Source organism: Xenopus tropicalis, chromosome 8, assembly GCF_000004195.4.
Source record: "Xenopus tropicalis strain Nigerian chromosome 8, UCB_Xtro_10.0, whole genome shotgun sequence".
In the NCBI taxonomy this organism is placed as follows: Eukaryota; Metazoa; Chordata; class Amphibia; order Anura; family Pipidae; genus Xenopus; species Xenopus tropicalis.
This window is the reverse complement of record NC_030684.2, coordinates 13,171,614-13,192,984: the sequence shown is the minus strand read 5'-3', so window position 1 is coordinate 13,192,984 and position 21,371 is coordinate 13,171,614. Positions and strand designations below refer to the sequence as shown.

The 21,371-nt window shown below is 52.2% G+C and overlaps 1 protein-coding gene across 3 annotated transcripts in view; it reads left to right on the top strand.

Annotated features, from left to right (window-relative positions):
• Window positions 1–9,595: 9,595 nt before the first annotated feature.
• hmcn2 (hemicentin 2) overlaps window positions 9,596–21,371 on the top strand; it is an 81,351-nt gene continuing 69,575 nt past the window's right edge. For all 3 annotated transcript variants that reach the window (XM_031891907.1, XM_031891908.1, XM_031891906.1), the window contains exons 1-4: window positions 9,596–9,976; window positions 19,039–19,109; window positions 19,228–19,386; window positions 19,550–19,672. In XM_031891907.1, coding sequence (XP_031747767.1) covers window positions 9,748–9,976; window positions 19,039–19,109; window positions 19,228–19,386; window positions 19,550–19,672 — 582 coding nt within the window. In that variant the 5' untranslated portion in view covers window positions 9,596–9,747. The remainder of the gene's footprint in view (window positions 9,977–19,038; window positions 19,110–19,227; window positions 19,387–19,549; window positions 19,673–21,371) is intronic.

Below are 21,371 nucleotides of genomic sequence, written 5' to 3'. Positions count from 1 at the left end.
CCCGTCCTCCCTCCCTTCTCTCCCATGGCACCCGTCCTCCCTCCCTTCCTCTCCCATAGGCACTGCCCCCCTCCTCCCTCCCTTCCTTCCATAGGCACCGCACCCGTCCTCCTCCTTCCTCTCCATAGGCACGCACCCGTCCTCCCTCCCCTTCCTCTCCCATAGGCACCGCAACCGTCCCTCCTCCCTCCTTCCTTTCCTCCCATTCCCTCCATAAGGCACTGCCCCCGTCCCTCCCTCCCCTTCCTCTCCCATAGGCACCGCACCCCGTCCCTCCCTCCCCTTCCTCTCCCATAGGCACCGCACCCCGTCCCTCCCTCCCCTTCCTCTCCCATAAGGCACGCGCACCCGTCCCTTCCTCCGCCTTCTCTCCCATAGGCACTGCCCCCTAGTCTCCTCCCTTCCTCTCGCCATAGGCACGCAACCCCGTCCACCCTCCGTCCCCTTCCCTCTCCCTAGGCACTGCAACCCGTCCCTCCCTCCCTTCCTCTCCATAGGCACTCTCCGTCCCTCCCTCCCTTCCTCTCCATAAGGAGCACCGCACCCGTCCCTCCCTCCCTTCCTCTCTCCCTATAGGCAGCACACCGTCCCTCCTCCCTTCCGCTCATCCCATAGGAATCACCCGTCCTCCTTGTCACTTCCTCTCTCCATAGGCACCTCACCCACATCCGTCCTCCCTCCCTTCCTCTCCATAGGCACATCACCCGTCTCCTCCGCCTTCCTCTCCCATAGGCACCTCACGCCGTCCTCCTCCCTTCCTATCATGAGGCACGCAACACTTCTCCCTCCCTTCTCTCCCATAGGCACCTCACCCGTCCCTCCTCCCTTCTCTCCAATATGCAACGCACCCGTCTCTTCCTCTCCCTAAGGCATCTCCCTCGTCCTCCATCCCTTCTCTCCATAGGCCCGCACCCGTCCCTCCCTCCCTTCTCTCCATAGGACCTTCACCGCGTCCTCCCTCCTGCCTCTCCCATAGACCGTCACCCCGCCCTCCTCCCTTACTCTCCATAGGCCTTCACCCGTCCGCTCCCTCTACCTCCTCTCCCATAGGCCTCACCCCGTCCTCTCCCTTCCTCTCCATGGCCCTCCTCCCGTCCCTGGCTACCTTCTATCCCATAGGCACATCACCGTCCTCCTCACCTACCTTCCTCTCCATAGGCACCTCACCCGTCCCTCCCCCCCTTCCTCTCCTAGGCATTCCCCTCTCCCTCCCTTCCTCTCATAATAGGCCAACGCCCCGTCCTCTCCACTTCCTCTCCCATAGCACCTCACACGTCTCCTCCCTCTCTCCATAGGCCACTGCCCCCCGTCCCTCCCTCCTTCCTCTCCATAGGCACTCCCCCCGTACCTCCTTGCTTCCTCTTCATAGGACACTGCCCCGTCCTCCCTCCCCTTCCCCCTCCATAGGCACTCACCCGTCCCTCGCTCAGCTTCCTCTCCATAGGCAATTCCCCCCGTCCCTCCCTTCCCTTCCTTCTCATAGGCACCTACTCCGTCTTCCTCCCTTCTCTCCCATAGGCACTCACGCCGTCCTCCCTCCTTCTCTCCCATAGGACTGCCCCCGTCCCTCCTCCCTTCCTCTCATAGACACTGCACCCCGTCCCTCCCTCACATTCCTCTCCATTAGACACCGCACCCCGTCCTCCTCCCCTTCTTCCGATAGGCCACTGCCCCCGTCCTACCCTCACCTTCCTCTCCCATAGCAACTGCACCCGTCCTCCTCCTTGCCTCTCCATAAGGCAGAACCGTCCCTTCCTCAACCTTCCTCTCCCATAGACACGACCCCGTCCCACCTCACTTCCCTCTCCCATAGACACCCACCCGTCCCTTCCTCCCTTTCTCTCGGCATAAGGGCCACCGACCCGTCCCTCCATCACCTTCTCTCCCATAGACACCACCCACGTCCTCATACCCTCTTCTCTCCATAGAACTGCCACCCCGTGCTCCTCACCTTCCCTCCATAGACACGCACCCGTCCTCTCCCTTCTCTCCCATAGGCCCGCACCCGTTCCGCTTCCCTCCCTTCCTCCATAGAAAACCGACCTGTCTCCTCACTTCCTCTCCATAGACACCGCACCTGTCCTCCTGCCCTTCCTCTCATGCACTGCACCCGTCCCTCTCCCATAGACCACTGCACCTGTCCTTCCTAGACACGCACCCGTCCCCTCACTCTCTCCATAGACACCGGCACCGTCTCCCTCCCTTCCCTCTAGAAACGCACCCTTGTCCTCCCTACTTCCTCTCCATAGACACCGCACCTCCTCCCTCCCGCTTCCTTCGATAGACAACTGCAACCGTCCTTCCCATAGAACTGCACGCCTGTCCCTCTCCATAGACCCTGCACCCGTCTCCCTCACCTCCTCTCCATAGACACGCACCCGTCCCTCCCTCCCCTTCTCTCCCATAGGCAGCACCCGTCCTCCCTCCCCTTCCTTCTCATAGACACCGCCCTGTCCTAGCCCTCACCTTCTCTCCATAGACACGCACACTGTCCTCCTCCCTTCCTCTCCATGACACTCGCAGCCGTCCCTCTCCCAAAGACACTGCACCTGTCCTCTCCGATAGACCTGCACCCCGTCCATCCCTCATTCCTCTCCCAGTAGATCAACACGCACCCCGTCCCTCCTTCTCTCCATGGCACCGCACGCACGTCTCCCTTAACTCTCTCCATAGAACGACCCGTCCTCCTCCCTTACCTCTCCATAGGCACGCACGCCCGTCCTCTTACTTCTCTCCATAGACCCGACCTGTCCTCCCTCCCTTCTCTCCAAGGCACTCAACCCGCCCTGCCCTCCCTTCCTCTCCCATAAGCACCGCACCCGTCCCTCTCGTCCCTTCTCTTCCATAGGCACTGCAACCCCGTCCTCTCCTCCTTCTCTCACCATAGGCACCGCAACCCGTCTCCTCCCCTTCCTCTCATAGGCAACGACGCGTTCCTACTCTCACCTTCCTCTCATAAGGCAGGCCCCCGTCCCTCTCCCTTTCTCCATAGACACTGCACCCCAGTCCCTCCCTCAACTTCCTCTCCCATATGAACACTGCACCGCGTCTCCTACCTCCTCTCCATAGACACGCACCGTCTCCTCCCTTCCCTCCATAGACACTGCAAACCGTCCTCCTTCACCCTTCTCTCATAGAACGACCGCGTCCCTCCCTCACTGTCCTCTCATAGGCACCGCACCCCGTCCCTCCTTCCTTCCTCTCCCATTAGAAAACATGCACCCGTCCTCCTCCCCTTCCTCTCCATAGACACTGCACCCCGTCCCTCCCTCCTTTCTCTCCATAGACACTGCACCCTGTCCCTCTCCCATAGACACTGCACCCGTCCTCCTCCCTTCTCTCCATAGGCACCGACCCGTCCTCTCACTTTCCTTCATAGGCCTGCAAACCCGTCCCTCCTCCCTTCCTCTCCCATGCGCAACCGTCCTCCTCCCCTTCCTTTCCATAAGGCACCGCACCCGTCCTATCTTCCTTCCTCTCCCATAGACACTGCACCGTACTATCCTCCCTTCCTCTCCATAAAACTGACCCCGGTCCCTCCTCCCCTTCCGTCTCCATAGACACTGCATCACTGTCTCTCCCATAAGACACTGCACCGTCCTCCTCCCTTCTCTCCAATAGGCACCGCACCCGTCTCTCTCACCTTCCTCTCCATAGGCCCTGCATCCGTCCTCCTCCCGTTCCTTCCATAGGCACGAACCGTCCTCCTCCCGCTTCCTCTCCATAGGCACGCACCCCGTCCCTCTCCCTTCCTCTCCAAGGACGCACCCGTCCCTCCTCCCCTTCCTCTCCCATAGACACTGCACCCTCTCTCACTTCCTGCTCCCAATAGACACCACCCTCTCCCTCCCTCCTCTCCCATAGGCACGCCCGTCCTCTCTCAACTTCCTCTCCATAGGCACTGCACCCGTCCTCCCTCTTCCTCTCCATAGGCCCGCAACCCGTCCCTCCTCCCTTCCCTCCATAGGCAACCGCACCCGTCTCCTCCCTTCCTCTCCAATAGGACGACCCCTGTCCCTCCGCTTCTCTCATAAGACACTGCACCCCGTCCTCTCCTTCCTCTCCATAGACACTGCACCCGTACCCTCTCCTTCCTCTCCCGATAGACAATGCACCTGTCCTCTCCCTAGACAACTGCCCCCGTCCTCCCTCCCCTCCTCTCCCCAAAGACACTGCACCACCGTCCCTCCCTCCCTTCCTTCCCATAGACACTGCACCCCGTCTCTCCCCTTCCTCTCCAATAGACACTGCCCTGCTCCTCTCCATAGACAACGACCCGTCCTCCTCCTTTTCCTCTCCATAGGACACTGGCAACCCTGTCCTCTCCATAGAACGACCCGTCCCCTCCTTCTCTCCATAGGCACCCACCGTCTCTCGTCACCTTCCTCTCCCATAAGGCACTGCACGTCTCCTCCCTTCCTCTCCATAGGCACCGCAACCCGTCTCCCTCCCCTTCTCTCCATAGGCACGCACCCCGTCCCTCCTCCCTTCTCTCCCATTAGGCACAACGACCCCGTCCTCTCCCTTCTCTCATAGACATGCCCGCGCGTTCCTCCCTCCTTCCTTCCCATAGACACTGGCAGCCGTCCCCCTCTTCCTCTCCCATAGCATGCACCCGTCCCTCCCTTCTCTCCATAACACTGCACCCGTCCTCTCCCATAGACACTGCACCCGTCCTCTCCCATAGACCTGCACTGTCCTCTCCCAATAGAACTGCACCCGTCCTCCCTCACCTTCCTCTCCCATAGACACTGCACCCTGTCCTCCTCCCTTCCTCTCCATAGACACTGCACAGTCCTCTCCATAGACACTGCACCCTGTCCTCTCATAGACACTGCACCTCCTCCTCCCTTCTCTCACATAGCACCGCACCCGTCCTCCTACTTCCTCTCCATAGACACCTCACACCCGTCCTCCTCCCCTCCTCTGCCCATAGGCACGCACCCCGTCCCTCTTCACCTTCCTCTCCATAGCACTGCACCCCGCCTCCCTCCCCTTCCTCTCCCCATAGGCACCGCAACCCGTCCTCCCCCCTTCTCTCCATAGGCACCCCGCACCCTTCCTCTCCCCTTCCTCTCCCATAGGCACCTGCCCCCGTCCCTCCCTCCCTTCCTCTCCCATAGACACTGCACCCGTCCCTCCCTCACCTTCCTCTCCCATAGACACTGCAACCGTCCCTCCTCTACCTTCCTCTCCCATGACACCGCACCCGCGTCCTCCCTCCCTTCCTCTCCTAGACCTGACCCGTCTCCTCCCTTCCTCTCCTAGACATCTGCACCACGTCCTCCTCACCTTCCTCTCCCATAGGCACCGCACCCGTCCTCTTCCCTCTCATAGACATGCACCCGTCTCCTCCCTTCCTCTCCCATAGACACTGCACCCGTCCCTCCCTCCCCTTCCTCTCATAGAACATGCACCCTGTCCTCTCCATAGACACTGCACCCCGTCCTCCCTCCCCTTCCTCTCCCATAGGCACTACCCGTCCTCCTCCCTTCTCTCCCATGGCACCGCACCGTCCCTCTCCTCACCTTCCTCTCCCATAGGCACTGCACCCGTCCCTCTCCTCCCTTCTCTCCATAGTCCTCCCTTTCCTCTCCATAGGCACCGCACCGTCCCTCCTCCCTTCCTCTCCCATAGGCCGCACCCGTCTCCCCTCCCTTCCTCTCCATAGACCACTGCACCCGTCCCTCCTCACCTTCTCTCCCATAAACACGCACCCGTCCCTCCCTCCTTCTCTCCCATAGACACTTGCACCCGTCCCTCCTCACCTTCTCTCCATAGACACTGCACCCGTCCCTCCTCCACTTTCTCTCATAGGCACCGCCCCGTCCCTCCCTTCCCTTAATCTCCCATAAGACACTGACCCGTCCCTCCTCCCCTTCCTCTCCATGACCTGCACCCTGTCCTCTCTATAGAACTGCACCCCGTCCCTCCTCCCCTTCCTCTCATAGACACTGACCGTCCCTCACTTCCTCTCCCATAGACACTGCACCCCGTCCCTCTTCCTCTCCCATAGACACTGCACCCCGTCCCTCCCTCCCCTTCCTCTCCCATAGACACTGCACCCCGTCCCTCCCTGTCCCCTTCCTCTCCCATAGACACTGCACCCGTCTCTCCTTCCTCTCCATAGACACTGCACCCTGTCCCTCCCCTTCCTCTCCCATAGCCAACTATAACACTGCACCCGTCCTCTCCCATAGACACTGCACCGTCCCTCCTCCCCTTTCCTCTCCCATAGACACTGCACCCTGTCCCTCCCTTCCTTCCTCTCCCATAACCACTGCACCCGTCCTCTCCATAGGCACGCACCGTCCTCTCCATAGCACGACCCCGTCCCTCTCCCATAGCATGCACCCCTCCCTCTCCCATAGGCACTGACCGTCCCTTCCATAGAACTGCACCCGCCCTCTCCCTAGGCACTGACCCCGTCCTCTCAATGGCACTGCACCCCGTCCCTCTCCCATAGACACTGCACCCCGTCCCTCTCCCATAGACACTGCACCCTGTCCCTCTCCCATAGACACTGCACCCTGTCCCTCTCCCATAGACACTGCACCCTGTCCCTCTCCCATAGGCACCGCACCCTGTCCCTCTCCCATAGACACTGCACCCTGTCCCTCTCCCATGGGCACCATGGAACAAATAAAAATCTAAGCCCACCAGGAACATGGCACCTTGGGCCCACTTTGCAGCAGTTAGATATAGATAATATATGGTATAGGTTTATACCAGTAGAAATAAGGAGGGGCTAAGGGTGGGAGTTGGGCCCCCCTGGATGATTCTCAGGTGCTGGTAGGCCAGTCCAACTGTGGCAATCACATGTGCACCCATGGGCCTGCTGCCTCCCATAACCTGCCATTCCGGGCCCTCACCCATGTGGCCTTTGCCCCACATCTTGGCCTGTGCTTAGTATTCTGTGCTTAAATTCAAATAATGATTTCAAACCCTTGAACTGCACTAAAGTGATGATGTCATTCAAAGAAAAATTGCAAATGATGTCATATAAAGCAGTCAAGCTATATTACAATGATGATGTCATGAAAAGATGTCAGATTGTATTAAGATAATGATCTTCTACAAAGTAGTCTCTGAAGGGGCACAGTTGGTGGGTTGGTAGAATTGCTGCCCTGCAGAACAGGGTTCTTAGGTTCAATTCCAACCAGGGCACTATCTGTATGTTCTCTCTGCGTCTGTGTGAGTTTCCTTTGCATAGTCTGCTTCCTCCCACACTCCAAATACATACAGGCAGGCCATAGGCTCCTGATCCAACTAACCCTAGTGTGTGTGTGACTGGGTTAGGGACTTAGATTGTAAGCTCACTGGGGCAGGAACTGATGGGAATGTGATAGGGACCTTAGATTGTAAGCTCACTGGGGCAGGGACTGATGGGAATGTGATAGTGACCTTAGATTGTAAGCTCACTGGGGCAGGGACTGATGGGAATGTGATAGGGACCTTAGATTGTAAGCTCACTGGGGCAGGGACTGATGGGAATGTGATAGGGACCTTAGATTGTAAGCTCACTGGGGCAGGGACTGATGGGAATGTGATAGGGCCCTTAGATTGTAAGCTCCACTGGGGCAGGGGCTTATGGGAATGGGATAGGGACCTTAGATTGTAAGCTCCACTGGGGCAGGGGCTTATGGGAATGTGATAGGGACCTTAGATTGTAAGCTCCACTGGGGCAGGGGCTTATGGGAATGGGATAGGGACCTTAGATTGTAAGCTCCACTGGGGCAGGGGCTTATGGGAATGTGATAGGGACCTTAGATTGTAAGCTCCACTGGGGCAGGGACTGATGGGAATGGGATAGGGACCTTAGATTGTAAGCTCACTGGGGCAGGGGCTGATGGGAATGTGATAGGGACCTTAGATTGTAAGCTCACTGGGGCAGGGACTGATGGGAATGTGATAGGGACCTTAGATTGTAAGCTCCACCGGGGCAGGGACTGATGGGAATGTGATAGGGACCTTAGATTGTAAGCTCACTGGGGCAGGGACTGATGGGAATGTGATAGGGACCTTAGATTGTAAGCTCACTGGGGCAGGGGCTGATGGGAATGTGATAGGGACCTTAGATTGTAAGCTCACTGGGGCAGGGGCTGATGGGAATGGGATAGGGACCTTAGATTGTAAGCTCACTGGGGCAGGGGCTGATGGGAATGTGATAGGGACCTTAGATTGTAAGCTCACTGGGGCAGGGACTGATGGGAATGTGATAGGGACCTTAGATTGTAAGCTCACTGGGCAGGGGCTGATGGGAATGTGATAGGGACCTTAGATTGTAAGCTCACTGGGGCAGGGACTGATGGGAATGGGATAGGGACCTTAGATTGTACGCTCCACTGGGGCAGGGGCTTATGGGAATGGGATAGGGACCTTAGATTGTAAGCTCCACTGGGCAGGGGCTTATGGGAATGTGATAGGGACCTTAGATTGTAAGCTCACTGGGCAGGGCTGATGGGAATGGGATAGGGACCTTAGATTGTAAGCTCCACTGGGGCAGGGACTGATGGGAATGGGATAGGGACCTTAGATTGTAAGCTCACTGGGGCAGGGGCTGATGGGAATGTGATAGGGACCTTAGATTGTAAGCTCCACTGGGGCAGGGACTGATGGGAATGTGATAGGGACCTTAGATTGTAAGCTCACTGGGGCAGGGACTGATGGGAATGTGATAGGGACCTTAGATTGTAAGCTCACTGGGGCAGGGGCTGATGGGAATGTGATAGGGACCTTAGATTGTAAGCTCACTGGGGCAGGACTGATGGGAATGTGATAGGGACCTTAGATTGTAAGCTCACTGGGGCAGGGGCTGATGGGAATGTGATAGGGACCTTAGATTGTAAGCTCACTGGGGCAGGGACTGATGGGAATGTGATAGGGACCTTTGATTGTAAGCTCACTGGGGCAGGGGCTGATGGGAATGAAGTAGGGACCTAAGATTGTAGGCGAGAATAGTTACCCCCATTAGCAGAAATTTATCGTGGGCAACTAATCTCTCCGTGGGGCATTAGCCTAAAAGAAGACAATGCCTGGAGCAGCTGTTGGGACCCTAAAATCCCCTGAAGGGCCACATCTTACTGAAAATATTTTAGAGTGAAGAGGTTAAATGCATTGTGTAAGTTGGTGGGTAAGGGCTGAGGGGGTCGGGGGGCAGGAGGTTCCCGGCTCCTGGGGTATGTTGGAGGGTATGTTGGAGGGTATGTTGGGGGGTATATTGGAGGGTATGTTGGGGGGTATGTTGGAGGGTATGTTGGGGGGTATGTTGGGGGGTATGTTGGGGGGTATGTTGGAGGGTATGTTGGAGGGTATGTTGGGGGTATGTTGGGGGGTATGTTGGGGGGTATGTTGGGGGGTATGTTGGAGGGTATGTTGGGGGGTATGTTGGGGGGTATGTTGGGGGGTATATATACATATAAATGCCCCGTGCCTCACACTCAGGTAGCCTGACTCCAGGCTTGCCCTTAGCTAGCTCTGTGCAGGAGGCTGGGAGGGGGGGGGGTACTCTTTGTTTGCTGTAAGGGGCTGAGTTTCTCCTCCCAAAACTTTTGAAAAGGAGGAGTGGGGGCAGGTTCTGCTATAAAGCCAGACTGGGGCTGCCGGTGGGAGCACAGGACCCAGCACAGAAGGGACAATACACAACTTACTGGCTTCCCCCCCCCCATATTCCTGGGCTCACATAAGGACACAGGGCTTCCTGGCCACATCTGGACTCCAGTGGCCCGATCTCACAGTGTAAGGGGGATGGCTGCTGGGGGCCTCTGCCTGCTGGCCTTAACCCTTGTCTTGGCACAGGTGGGCTCTGGGGAGGACGCTGCTGCCCCCTCGCTGGCTTTCGTGTTTGATGTCACTGGTTCTATGTATGATGACCTCAGGCAGGTGATTGAAGGAGCCAATCGGATTCTGGAGCGCACGCTGAATCGGAGAACCAAGGCCATCAGCAACTACATCCTGGTACCCTTCCATGACCCAGGTAAGCGGAACTGATGCTCTGGTCTCACAGATTGCCAGCTCTTTGGGTTAGCTCTCCTTGTATTAAAACACAAACTCATTGCTATGTTGATACTGAGCTCTGTGGAACTACAGTTCCCAGCATCCCCAGAATAAAAATCCAATGGGCTCCCAGACCTTAGATTGTAAGCTCACTGGGGCAGGGACTGATGGGAATGTGATAGGGACCTTAAATTGTAAGCTCACTGGGGCAGGGACTGATGGGAATGTGATAGGGACCTTAGATTGTAAGCTCACTGGGGCAGGGACTGATGGGAATGTGATAGGGACCTTAGATTGTAAGCTCACTGGGGCAGGGACTGATGGGAATGGGATAGGGACCTTATGATTGTAAGCTCACTGGGGGCAGGGGCTGATGGGAATGCGATAGGTGGCCTTAGATTGTAGCTCCACTTGGGGCAGGGGCTGATGGGAATGTGATAGGGACCTTAGATTGTAAGCTCACTGCGGGCAGGGGCTTTATGGACTGTGATAAGGACCTTAGATTGTAAGCTCACTGGGGCAGGGCTGATGGGAATGCCGATAGGGACCTTAGATTTAAGCTCCACTGGGGCAGGGGCTGATGGGAATGTGAAGGGACCTTAGATTGTAAGCTCACTGGGGGCAGGGGCTGATGGGAAGTGATAGGGACCTCTAGATTGTAGCTCACTGGGGCAGGGGCTTATGGGATGTGAAGGACTTAATTGTAGCTACTGGGCAGGGCTGGATGGGATGAAGGACCTTAGATTGTAAGCTCACTGGGGCAGGGGCTGATGGGAATGTGATAGGGACCTTAGATTGTAAGCTCACTGGGGCAGGGGACTGATTGGGAAGTTGATAGGGACTCTAGATTGTAAGCTCACTGGGACAGGGGCTGATGCGGGAATGGGATAGGACCTTAGATTGTTAAGCTCACTGGGTGCAGGCGGCTGATGGGAATGTGATAGGGACCTTCAGATTGTAAGCTTCACCTGGGACAGGCCTGATGGAATGGGATGGGACCTTAGGATTTGTAAGCTCACTGGGCAGGGGCTGATGCGGAATGTGAATATGGGACCTTAGATTGTAAGCTCACTGGGGCAGGGGCTGATGGGGAAGTGCATAGGGACCTTTAGATTGGTCAAGCTCACTGGGGGCAAGGGGAACTGAATGGGAAATGGGAGTAGGGCCCTTGAGGACTGTAAGCTCACTGGGGCAGGGGCTGATGGGAATGTGATAGGGACCTTAGATTGTAATATGCTCCCAGACAGGGCAGTGATTGGGCGCTCCTTGGCTCTGTGCTGACTCTGACTGCCAGTGATGTAGCAACTAGTCCCCTGCATAATTAATTTGCTCTGATTGGGCCCCTAGGGATAGCAGCTCTCAGGCTGCCAGAGGATGCTGGGAGTTGAACTTGAACCACAACTGAAGGGCTACTAATATGTATTACCTGCCCTAATGTCTCCGTCTTACCCCTATTCTGCCCTGCTTTTACTACCCCAAATCACTTTGGGGCCCCGTATGTGTACAAGCCCCTGGTGTAAGGAGCTTTCTGCTGCTAGCTATGGATGTTGAGAGTTGTAGTTCTACCACAGTTGCCCTCTTGTTCTCCTACTGGGACTATATAACTGCTCTAGTTGGCTACTATCAATTGGGAGTCATGGGCAAGTAGAGTGGCAATGTGAAGCTAATTAACCACTCAGCTCCTTACAATGAAACACAAGCTGGAGCTTGTTTAACCTCTTCACTGCCAAGCATGCAAAGAGTAAAGGGTAACTACACCCAAAGCATGTTTTGTTATAATAAAATGTAATTCAAGTACAGTTAATTGTAAATATAATTGCTACTGAAAGCGTCTGTCTGGTCATATTCTCTGCACTGTGGGTTCTGACTCATGATGCAGTGTTGGTTGGCGTTACATTTTCTTTAAAAAATCAGTTTTTTGGGTGAGTTCCCCTTTAACTTGTGATCCATCGCTGAATGAGAGGCACAGAAGCAGAAATCGTTTAACTCTTCCTGGCTCCAATAAAAATAATGATGTTAACTGGTCCCTGTTCTAGTTAAGTTTGTTTGGCCGAACATAGCAACAAGTTGAGCCAAAATCCCTTGGTCCCCCGTCTCCCAGAGTTAATGTTATGAGATCTTGTTTCTGTGCAGATAGACACATGTACATTCCCTGACACAAAGAACAGTCTAACAGGCTCTCTGGTTAAACAGGCCCTGCTTGTAGGCAATGGTGTTGTACTTGTGTGCCCAGAGCATTCCTTCTCTTTATATTAGTATTTATATTTATATGGGAGGGAGGTGCCATAGTGTTTCCCTTAGACAGTACAGTATGGAGGTACAGCTTATTGTGTGCCCAGAACATTCCTTCTCTGTATATTTGTATTTATACATATGGGATGGAGGTGCCATAGTGTTTCCCTTAGACAGTACAGTATGGTGGTACAGCTTATTGTGTGCCCAGAACATTCCTTCTCTGTATATTTGTATTTATACATATGGGAGGGAGGTGCCATAGTGTTTCCCTTAGACAGTACAGTATGGGGGTACAGCTTATTGTGTGCACAGAACATTCCTTCTCTGTATATTTGTATTTATACATATGGGAGGGAGGTGCCATAGTGTTTCCCTTAGACAGTACAGTATGGGGGTACAGCTTATTGTGTGCCCAGAACATTCCTTCTCTGTATATTTGTATTTATACATATGGGAGGGAGGTGCCATAGTGTTTCCCTTAGACAGTACAGTATGGGGGTACAGCTTATTGTGTGCCCAGAACATTCCTTCTCTGTATATTTGTATTTATACATATGGGAGGGAGGTGCCATAGTGTTTCCCTTAGACAGTACAGTATGGGGGTACAGCTTATTGTATGCCCAGAACATTCCTTCTCTGTATATTTGTATTTATACATATGGGAGGGAGGTGCCATAGTGTTTCCCTTAGACAGTACAGTATGGGGGTACAGCTTATTGTGTGCCCAGAACATTCCTTCTCTGTATATTTGTATTTATACATATGGGAGGGAGGTGCCATAGTGTTTCCCTTAGACAGTACAGTATGGGGGTACAGCTTATTGTGTGCCAAGAACATTCCTTCTCTGTATATTTGTATTTATACATATGGGAGAGAGGTGCCATAGTGTTTCCCTTAGACAGTACAGTATGAGGGTACAGCTTATTGTGTGCCCAGAACATTCCTTCTCTGTATATTTGTATTTATACATATGGGAGAGAGGTGCCATAGTGTTTCCCTTAGACAGTACAGTATGGGGGTACAGCTTATTGTGTGCCCAGAACATTCCTTCTCTGTATATTTGTATTTATACATATGGGAGGGAGGTGCCATAGTGTTTCCCTTAGACAGTACAGTATGGGGTACAGCTTATTGTGTGCCCAGAACATTCCTTCTCTGTATATTTGTATTTATACATATGGGAGGGAGGTGCCATAGTGTTTCCCTTAGACAGTACAGTATGGGGGTACAGCTTATTGTGTGCCCAGAACATTCCTCCTCTGTATATAAAGGAAGCACTCTATGACTGCTGCAGGAACCAAGAGGGGGTCAGCGCTGTAGAGCAATATTTCTTTATGAAAATATCTTATTCCCAAAATTACAGTGTGTCCCCTAAATGACTTTGCAATGGGGCTCAATAAATTTTGGTTACACCATTACTGATGGCAATTGAAGAGCCTTGAGCACAAACTTGGAGTCATTATCAGCCTAATGGCCATTACAAACTGCCCGCCCAATCAGAGGGCTGCCAGTAACAGCATTATAGAATGCATAGAAGCCATACAGGCACTTTCTGTATTGTATAGGACAAATATAACTATGAGACCTTTCCCATCCCATTAGCTGTTACAGAGGTATAATGACTGTCACAAAGGGAGTCTCGTGCCTACACACAGCCGTCTCTCCGGCCGCTCTCACCTGGTGGGTATCAGTATGTAGAGATCAAACAGCAGCCCCCCTTTGTGTCCATATGTCTCTTCCTGTTTGCTCTGCTGATTCATTTGTGGGTTTTTGCACCGTTTAGGTGATGCGGGGCAGGGGTCTGAGAGGTGGTAATTACACAGACCTTTGATCCTTACAAACAACATTAAGGTCCCTAAACTCCTATTTCATTCCATTTCATGCCTGGTGGGGGATGCTGGGAAAAATGCAAGTGAGTCAGCGCCCAGATGCATCACGTGTTAGTCACCCACGGGAAAGCCTTCTAGGGTCAATGATTTTGCCATTAAAGGCCGCTGGGGGAGGCCAGATAGAATCCAGGTCCAGGAGAATCTTGGGTAATGTGTATTACCAGTGTATTCTGCATCAGGAATTGATAGCCTGCCCAGTTGCCATAGTTACTATGACAGATGAACCTCACTTTTCTGCTAATTTCCCACACCCCCTAATCTTAGCATCTCAACAGCAGCCCAGAGCTCACTGAGCATGTGCAGTGCCACTGACACTTACAAGATGGCCTAACAGGATCCAAGATGGGGGACTACTAGGGGGCAACTATGAAGGCCTGGATCATAGTGTTACAGTTCATTTACTGCAGTTACTGCAGTCTCACTCTGCTAAACCTCCTTTCCTTACAGCACTAACGTAATCACTGGAAGTCCTGGTCCCCCTATTCTGCACAGGGCTGTTAACAGGACCTTGGGGTGGGGGTACAGGATTGATAGACTCTGGAGCTATCTTATTGTAGTTATTCTATCAAAACCAGATATTTTATCTGCCAGGGCTCCTCCTAAGTGTGTGAATGAGCAGTGTAAAGAAGCCACTCCCACGCAGATCTGGGTGGAAAGGAGGAGGAGCCACTGCAGCTGCAGAATAGACAAGCTCCACCCATGCAGAACTGAATGGAAAGTAAGGGGGAGCCATTGCAGATACAGAATGAAGAAGAGCCACTCCCATGCAGAACTGAGTGGAAGCAAGGAGGAGCTATGACAGATGCAGAATAGAAGAGCCACTCCCATGCGGAACTGAATGGAAAGTAAGGCGGAGCCATTGCAAATATAGAATGAAGAAGAGCCACTCCCATGCAGAACTGAGTGGAAAGTAAGGGAGAGACAATGCAGATACAGAATGAAGAAGAGCCACTCCCATGCAGAACTGAGTGGAAGGGAGGAGGAGCTATGACAGATGCAGAATAGAAGAGCCACTCCCATGCAGAACTGAGTGGAAGGGAGGAGGAGCTATGACAGATGCAGAATAGATATCAATGGAAGTGTGGAGCCATATTTCCTCTTCTGCAAATGCCATGGCTCCTACTGACTGCCAATTAGGTAGAATCACACAAAATTTTGATTGGTCGGATAACTGTAGGTCAGCCTATGTATGGCCATCCATGGTTGTTGATAAAGACCTCCACATTGACCCCAAGCCTCCATTATTATTTACTTGCACTGGACATGTTGGTGTTGGGGAACCATATCTGCCAGTGTAGGGTGCAAGTCCAGATGAATGGAACAGTACAAACAGGGTCGGACTGGGCTGCCGGGACACCGGGAAAAATCCCTGCGGCCCAGGCCCGTCCCTTACCTGCGCTCCGACCACTCCTGCCCTGACGTGTTAAATTTACTCGCTCGGGGGAGGACGTCGGGTGGGGGGCCCTGCAACGGCCCTGGGGCAGGAGCCCCGGTGGGCCCTTCACCCCCCAGTCCAACCCTGAGTACAAAGGTGGCCATAGGGTGTAAGTGGGCTATAGGGATACCTGGGAATAGAGGCCAGCATATGGCCGCCTCATGGCTCGGGCCCATATAAGTCTCAGCCTCCCCTGAAAGCCTCCCGGCCTCCCGCGCAGTGAAAGTGAAAGTGTCTGTAGCCGAATGCCTGTGTCCAGCTGGGAATATAATCACACGGAGGCGCAGGGAGTAGCGGCAGTCAGGGAGCCATATGCTGGGCAGGGGGCAAGCAAAACAGCGCTGCGGGGAGGCAAGAGGAAATGTTCCACAGGAGATGAATGGCCAATAAGTGAGAGATAGCTCCTGGGTATTCCTGGAATAGCCCCCTCTGCTTCCTGAAGCCCCCTCATCTCTCTTCCGGCCGGGGGAGATGTATAGTAAATTGTCTCTTGTTCACTGCTCGGCATTAAGGGGGCCAGCGGCTCAAAGGGGCCTTTGTTACCGGAGCTCTTCATCTCTGTAACATGGGTCATTTGAAAGGGAGAATATGCCTCTTTTAGTGCAAGGTTTCCTCTGTTTGCCTTAAATAGACTGTAGTGTTAGGTAGAGAATGCTCTGGGCAAACAATAAGCTGTACCCCCATACTGTACTGTCTAAGGGAAACACTATGGCACCTCCCTCCCATATGTATAAATACAAATATACAGAGAAGGAATGTTCTGGGCACACAATAAGCTGTACCCCCATACTGTACTGTCTAAGGGAAACACTATGGCACCTCCCTCCCATATGTATAAATACAAATATACAGAGAAGGAATGTTCTGGGCACACAATAAGCTGTACCCCCATACTGTACTGTCTAAGGGAAACACTATGGCACCTCCCTCCCATATGTATAAATACAAATATACAGAGAAGGAATGTTCTGGGCACACAATAAGCCGTACCCCCATACTGTACTGTCTAAGGGAAACACTATGGCACCTCCCTCCCATATGTATAAATACAAATATACAGAGAAGGAATGCTCTGGGCACTGTGATGCTGCCTCACATGAATGATGTACTGCACTGGTTATAGAGAAATCAGACAAGAAGGCTATTATGCCACTTGAAGAAACAATTATAACCTTTTTCTAGCTAGCAACAAAGTAGCCGCTACTAATCCCCCCTGTGTGACATTATTGGACTGAGAGAGGGAAAAGTGGGGGGGTAGGAAAGGGCAGATTACAATTGTGTGACTGTAGGGAGACATCTCTCTGCTGCAGAAAATGAAATGGGATTATGGGAGAGCCGATGACATTATCCCTCGGACAGATGCAGCCTTTACTGCTCTGCTGTGCTGATGCTAAGCCTTCACACGTCCCACAGGGGGTAATTCACAGGGGCTGTTGTGTGTTTAGCTCTAATGTCTATTCCGTGTTATCATGTGACTGCTAATGGCCGGGCAGCTGCATTACATGCGCTCACATCTGTGCCAATTCCTCTCTCGCTGAACCCAAGAGCTAACAATCCACTGTAAATTATAAAGGCAATATATGGGGTATGAACTGCGTGCCACGGGTTATCCAACGCAAGTCGCTGCTACTGGAAGCGCCGGGGATATTAATAAATGCCGTATAATTGATACGTGAGTCATATCTGCACTGACGCACAAAGCCAATTTCGATTAAGGGATAAAGCGGTTTGTGCTTTAAGTGCAGATTATCTTGATTTCATTATGTCGCTCATAAGCCTCAGTCAGTGGGGAGAGCGGCTCGTTGGCTCTGGGCACCGTTTGTGACTGCGGGGAGCTGCCCAGTAATGGCTGGCACTGTCACCGGCTTTTATTCCCATACAATACCCATGTATATAAGCGTACATGGAGATTATCTCTCTTAATGGGGCATAATATACTTACATTGCCCTGCTGAATTGTGCTTAGTACAGGGGAATCCCTATGTGCCATAGTTTTATGGTATCTCTCTGTACAGGCTATGAGCAAACTTAGGGGGCTGTTCCTGCTGAATTGTGCTTAGTACAGGGGAATCCCTATGTGCCATAGTTTTATGGTATCTCTCTGTACAGGCTATGAGCAAACTTAGGGGGCTGTTCCTGCTGAATTGTGCTTAGTACAGGGGAATCCCTATGTGCCATAGTTTTATGGTATCTCTCTGTACAGGCTATGAGCAAACTTAGGGGGCTGTTCCTGCTGAATTGTGCTTAGTACAGGGGAATCCCTATGTGCCATAGTTTTATGGTATCTCTCTGTACAGGCTATGAGCAAACTTAGGGGGCTGTTCCTGCTGAATTGTGCTTAGTACAGGGGAATCCCTATGTGCCATAGTTTTATGGTATCTCTCTGTACAGGCTATGAGCAAACTTAGGGGGCTGTTCCTGCTGAATTGTGCTTAGTACAGGGGAATCCCTATGTGCCATAGTTTTATGGTATCTCTCTGTACAGGCTATGAGCAAACTTAGGGGGCTGTTCCTGCTGAATTGTGCTTAGTACAGGGGAATCCCTATGTGCCATAGTTTTATGGTATCTCTCTGTACAGGCTATGAGCAAACTTAGGGGCTGTTCCTGCTGAATTGTGCTTAGTACAGGGGAATCCCTATGTGCCATAGTTTTATGGTATCTCTCTGTACAGGCTATGAGCAAACTTAGGGGGCTGTTCCTGCTGAATTGTGCTTAGTACAGGGGAATCCCTATGTGCCATAGTTTTATGGTATCTCTCTGTACAGGCTATGAGCAAACTTAGGGGGCTGTTCCTGCTGAATTGTGCTTAGTACAGGGGAATCCCTATGTGCCATAGTTTTATGGTATCTCTCTGTACAGGCTATGAGCAAACTTAGGGGGCTGTTCCTGCTGAATTGTGCTTAGTACAGGGGAATCCCTATGCTGCCATAGTTTTATGGTATCTCTCTGTACAGGCTATGAGCAAACTTAGGGGGCTGTTCCTGCTGAATTGTGCTTAGTACAGGGGAATCCCTATGTTGCCATAGTTTTATGGTATCTCTCTGTACAGACTATGAGCAAATTTAGGGGGCTGTTCCTGCTGAATTGTGCTTAGTACAGGGGAATCCCTATGTGCCATAGTTTTACGGTATCTCTCTAACAGGAATTACTGACTGGCCACATTTTCAGTGATGGAACAGCACACTCCATGGTCACTCCCAATTTTCTATTAATTATATAATATTTTCTCTTACCTACATTCCCAACAAAAGTGTTGTACAGGGCCCACAGAAAACTTTTAACTCTACACATGCTGTTACATGGGCATGAACCTGTTTAGGAGCCCAAAACTGCCATCTCTGATTGGGGCTCATTCACACAGAGGCCAGGAAGGGTTAGAATAAAATGATACACGTGGGGGGGCATTATAATGGGCACCCCATGGTTCCCTCCTTGGCCTTCCGTGCAGCTGCCATAAAACCCTGTTCTGTTCTGCCTTTTAGAGATTGGACCTGTCACCATCACTACAGACCCTGAGAAGTTCAAGGCGGAGCTAAGGGAGCTCTATGTTCAGGTAAGGAAGGATACATGGCGCCAGCATATACTGTGGCAGAGTAGAACTAGCGTACTTAAAGGGCAAGTAAAGTCACATTCTCTTGGCTAATTCGCATCATGCTTATACCTTTTTTCAGGGCGGAGGAGACTGCCCGGAAATGAGCGTGGGTGCAATTAAGATGGCGGTGGAGGTTTCCCACCCGGGGTCCTTTATCTATGTGTTTACAGACGCCAGGGCTAAGGATTATAAGAAGAAGCAGGAGCTGTTGCAGCTGCTACAAATCAAACAGTCTCAGGTGTGTATCCCGTTCTCTGGTTCTGACTCATGAAACAATGTAGCAGAAGTCAGTTCTCCTCCAATGGTATTAATCCGCTGCTGCATTGTTTCCCGAGTCAAAGGGCAGAATATCCAATCGGCCAGGCATATAATTTCAATTTTGTTTGCCCTCTGTCTTCCAGGTAGTCTTTGTGCTAACAGGGGACTGTGGAGACAGAAGCCACCCCGGCTACCGTGCTTATGAAGAGGTTGCCTTCACCAGCTCTGGGCAGATATTTCACCTTGACAAGCAGCAAGTTAATGAGGTGAGCAGGTGATGCATGTATAAGTGTATATCCAGAATCCCTGCCATAAAGCAAGACTTAGCTGTTGTGCTTTGCCAAAGGGAAGTGGAGAGATCGAGAATGCTCTGTTATACAGATAGCTAGAACCTCAGCCATAAAGCAGGGCAGGACTACTGCTTACAATGGGGGGGATCAGATAGGATCTGTGCCACTGTGACAGAATGCTCTGTTATACAGATAGCTAGAATCTCAGCCATAAAGCAGGGCAGGACTGCTGCTTACAATGGGGGGATCAGATAGGATCTGTGCCACTGTGACAGAATGCTCTGTTATACAGATAGCTAGAATCTCAGCCATAAAGCAGGGCAGGACTGCTGCTTACAATGGGGGGATCAGATAGGATCTGTGCCACTGTGACAGAATGCTCTGTTATACAGATAGCTAGAATCTCAGCCATAAAGCAGGGCAGGACTGCTGCTTACAATGGGATGGATCAGATAGGATCTGTGCCACTGTGACAGAATGCTCTGTTATACAGATAGCTAGAATCTCAGCCATAAAGCAGGGCAGGACTGCTGCTTACAATGGGGGGGGGGGGGATCAGATAGGATCTGTGCCACTGTGACAGAATGCTCTGTTATACAGATAGCTAGAATCTCAGCCATAAAGCAGGGCAGGACTGCTGCTTACAATGGGGGGGATCAGATAGGATCTGTGCCACTGTGACAGAATGCTCTGTTATACAGATAGCTAGAATCTCAGCCATAAAGCAGGGCAGGACTGCTGCTTACAATGGGGGGGATCAGATAGGATCTGTGCCACTGTGACAGAATGTTCTGTTATACAGATAGCTAGAATCTCAGCCATAAAGCAGGGCAGGACTGCTGCTTACAATGGGGGAGCTAAGCGGTGCACTAAACAAATATTGGACATCAAAGGTCAGTCCAAAATCCAAAGATTTTGGACCCTGTTCCTTCAGCTGCTCCCCTGGCCAGCAGGGCTTGAGTGCACGGCTATAATAAGCAACATGGCTAATGAATCTTCCATTACTTTGAAGCGATAGACAGGAAGGAGCATGTGGTGAAATGAAAGGTCTGTCCCATGCTCTAATGACAGGCTGCTCCCACTCACAGGCAGCAGAAGGCTTCTTCCCATGATCCTTTGGGTAAATAAATGCCATATACCTTAAGCGCGGTTGAGCGTTTAATTGTTCCAATTTGCCCTTTGGCACAAGGGGCGGCTTATTTACAAGCACTTCTGGCTCTTTCAAAGTCCCGGTGATTGCAGGTAGTGGGGGGGGGCCTCGCTCCAGAGCAACACAGGAATTTATAGGTTTAGCCAAACATCACAGGGTCTCGTTAGATCAGAGCCAGATCTGGCCGCTTAATGCAGCCCCCGGCAGTGCGCTGACACCGAGCTGTCTTCCTACCCATGGGCCCCCACATCAGCGCTTGTCTGCACAGGCTCATTGGATGCTCATTTGCTCCCCTGACAATTACGCTTTCTGTTTCTGTGTGGCAAGATGAGTGTGAATAGTAAGGCAAGATGGTATCAGGGGTACAGAGTGTAACTGTGGGATAGTGAGTATAGTAAGGCAAGATGGTATCAGGGGTACAGAGTGTAACTGTGGGATAGTGAGTATAGTAAGGCAAGATGGTATCAGGGGTACAGAGTGTAACTGTGGGATAGTGAGTATAGTAAGGCAAGATGGTATCAGGGG